The sequence below is a fragment of the Octodon degus genome, unplaced genomic scaffold (assembly GCF_000260255.1).
Source record: "Octodon degus isolate 3935 unplaced genomic scaffold, OctDeg1.0 scaffold00007, whole genome shotgun sequence".
In the NCBI taxonomy this organism is placed as follows: Eukaryota; Metazoa; Chordata; class Mammalia; order Rodentia; family Octodontidae; genus Octodon; species Octodon degus.
In genome coordinates this window covers 10,003,010-10,005,333 of record NW_004524583.1, presented here as the reverse complement: position 1 = coordinate 10,005,333, position 2,324 = coordinate 10,003,010, and the positions used below count along the sequence as shown (strand labels likewise).

At 40.4% G+C, this 2,324-nt stretch overlaps 1 protein-coding gene across 1 annotated transcript in view; it reads left to right on the top strand.

Annotated features, from left to right (window-relative positions):
- Positions 1-2,324, top strand: part of Lrrc74a (leucine rich repeat containing 74A) — a 36,730-nt gene that overhangs the window by 18,087 nt on the left and 16,319 nt on the right. The window contains 1 exon segment of the mRNA XM_023702430.1: positions 2,005-2,050. Within this exon segment, the coding sequence (XP_023558198.1) occupies positions 2,005-2,050 (46 nt within the window).

Genomic DNA, 2,324 nt, shown 5'->3' with positions numbered 1-2,324 from the left:
GCATAATATTTGAATAAATAATAGTCTTGAATTGATGAAGATGAACTCTCAGATACAGAAATCTTAGTAAGTCCTAAGAAAGATAAATAAAATAGAAATCCATAAGATGTATCACTGAAAAAAGCACTTAAGCTACAGAGAAGAAGGTCGAGCGTGATGGCACACACCTGTAATCCCAGCACTTGGGAGGCCGAGGTTCAACAAGAGCTCCAGGACATCCTGGGCTACATAGAGAGATTGTCTCCAAAAATAAAAATACAGAGGAGTCAGGCACTGAAGCACTTAGGATACAAAAATGATTATGCAGAAAAAAAAAACTCTGAGAGGCTGAGGCAAGAAGTTTACAAGTTTGAATCCAGCCTGAGAAACTTAGTTTCAATTTTTTTCTTTTTTTTGGCCAAAATGAGTATTGAACTCATGCCCTTGCGCTTGCCAGGGAAGTGCTTATGCCACTGAGCCATCTCCCCAGCCTTCGAAGGACTTTCTTGAACATGCATCTTTTAAACAACAGATGTTGTATTTCTAGATAGCCACCATGAACATAATTATAAATACAAAAAATACAAAGATTATCCACTTCTGTAGAGTTAAAAGTTGATTTCGAAATTTCGCTAAGAAGCCTATACCAGGTTACAATTCTTCCAAAGGGCTGGCTTCCTATACTGTCCCCAGAAGAGTCATTAGCAAGATGTTTGTGGGGCCGGGGAGATGGCTCAGTAGGATAAGCGCTTGACTGGCAAACGCAAGGATCTGAGTTCAATCCCCGGTTCCGAAAAAAAAAAAAAAAAGATGCTTGTGAATCGAATAGTTCAATGTGGGACTGTTGAAGTTACAGTGCTGGCCACCAAACCCCAGCTTTAACTCCAGGCAAGTTAGCTAACCCTTTTGTGCTTCATTTTTCTAAGAGCAATTTTATTGCTCATCTCAGACAGTGATTATGAGGATTAAGTGAAATAAAAGCTGGATTTTTTTTTTTTTTTTCGGAACCGGGGATTGAACTCAGACCCTTGCACTTGCCAGGCAAGCGCTTATTCTACTGAGCTATCTCCCCGGTCAAAAGATAGCAAAAAAAAAAAATTTTTTTTTTGAAATAAAAGCTATAATGACTTTTTAAAAGTATGAAGCAGGGGCTGGTGAGATGGCTCAGTGGTCTAAAGCACCTACTTAGAACAAGCTTAGCAAAGCACAGGGACCACAGTTCAATCCCCCAGCACCACATGCCAGCCCACCCCACCCCCTGGTGGGCTGAACTGGCCACACACACACATACATTAAAAAAAAAAAAAAATTAAAAAAAAAAAAGTATGAAGCAGGACGGTGAGATAGCTCAGCAATCTAAAGCACCTGCTAAGCATGCTTATCAAGCACAAAAATATTCAAGAATAATTTCCGCATTACTATTAAATTGCTGAATTATTGAGCAGAACACCTTTTTCTTTTTTTTTTTTTTTTTTGGTACCAGGGATTGATCTCAAGCCCTTGCCCTTGCCAGGGAAGTGCTTATTCCACTGAGCCATCCCCTGGCCCCCAGAACACCTACTGAATAGATGCCCAAGACACAGTACTGAAGAAAACATCTTTTCTGATATTTGTTTTCTCTTGGTTTTTTTTTTTTTTTTTGTTTTTTTTTGTTTTTTTTTTGGTGGATCCGGGGATTGAACTCAGGCCCTTGTGCTTGCCAGGCAAGTGCTTATTCTACTGAGCCATCTCCCCGGCCCCTTCTCTTGTATTTTTTAATCTATGAAATATCAATTGTAATATATTGTTGCTTGTAGAACAAAATGTTAAACATTCTCTCTACACTACAAATATTCATACTTAAATGTCAGATAAAGACAGGAACATTAAAGGAGGTGGTAAAGGAGGTTTCTACTATTTTCTGGTATCTACGTATTTGTTTTAAGCTCTTGTCATCTTTTTGTGACTAGAGGTTCTGAAGGCAGGAAGCTGATAGGGTGATGGCATGATCTTCAGCGCATTGTTAACACAGCGCCCTCTTTACAGGAAATAACTTCAAGGAGGAATCTGCAGCCCTCTTATGCCAAGCCCTGTCGGTAAGGGGTAGCGGGTGCTGCTGAGTCATATGGGAATGTTCCTGAGCGCTTGGGTGAGCTGAAGACTGCTCTGGGCAGAGTGAAACAAGGCCACTCACATAGTTTTAAGAATCTGATGAATGTTTGGCCTCTGCCAACTCCAGCAAAAGCAGCAGCAAGCGGTAGGACTTTCAGGATGGCACCAAGTTTTCCCAGCAGCCATTAACTACTAAACAAAAAGTTAACGAAGTGTTAACTTTAAGGTAGGGGGTGTAAGGGCTGAGGATAGAG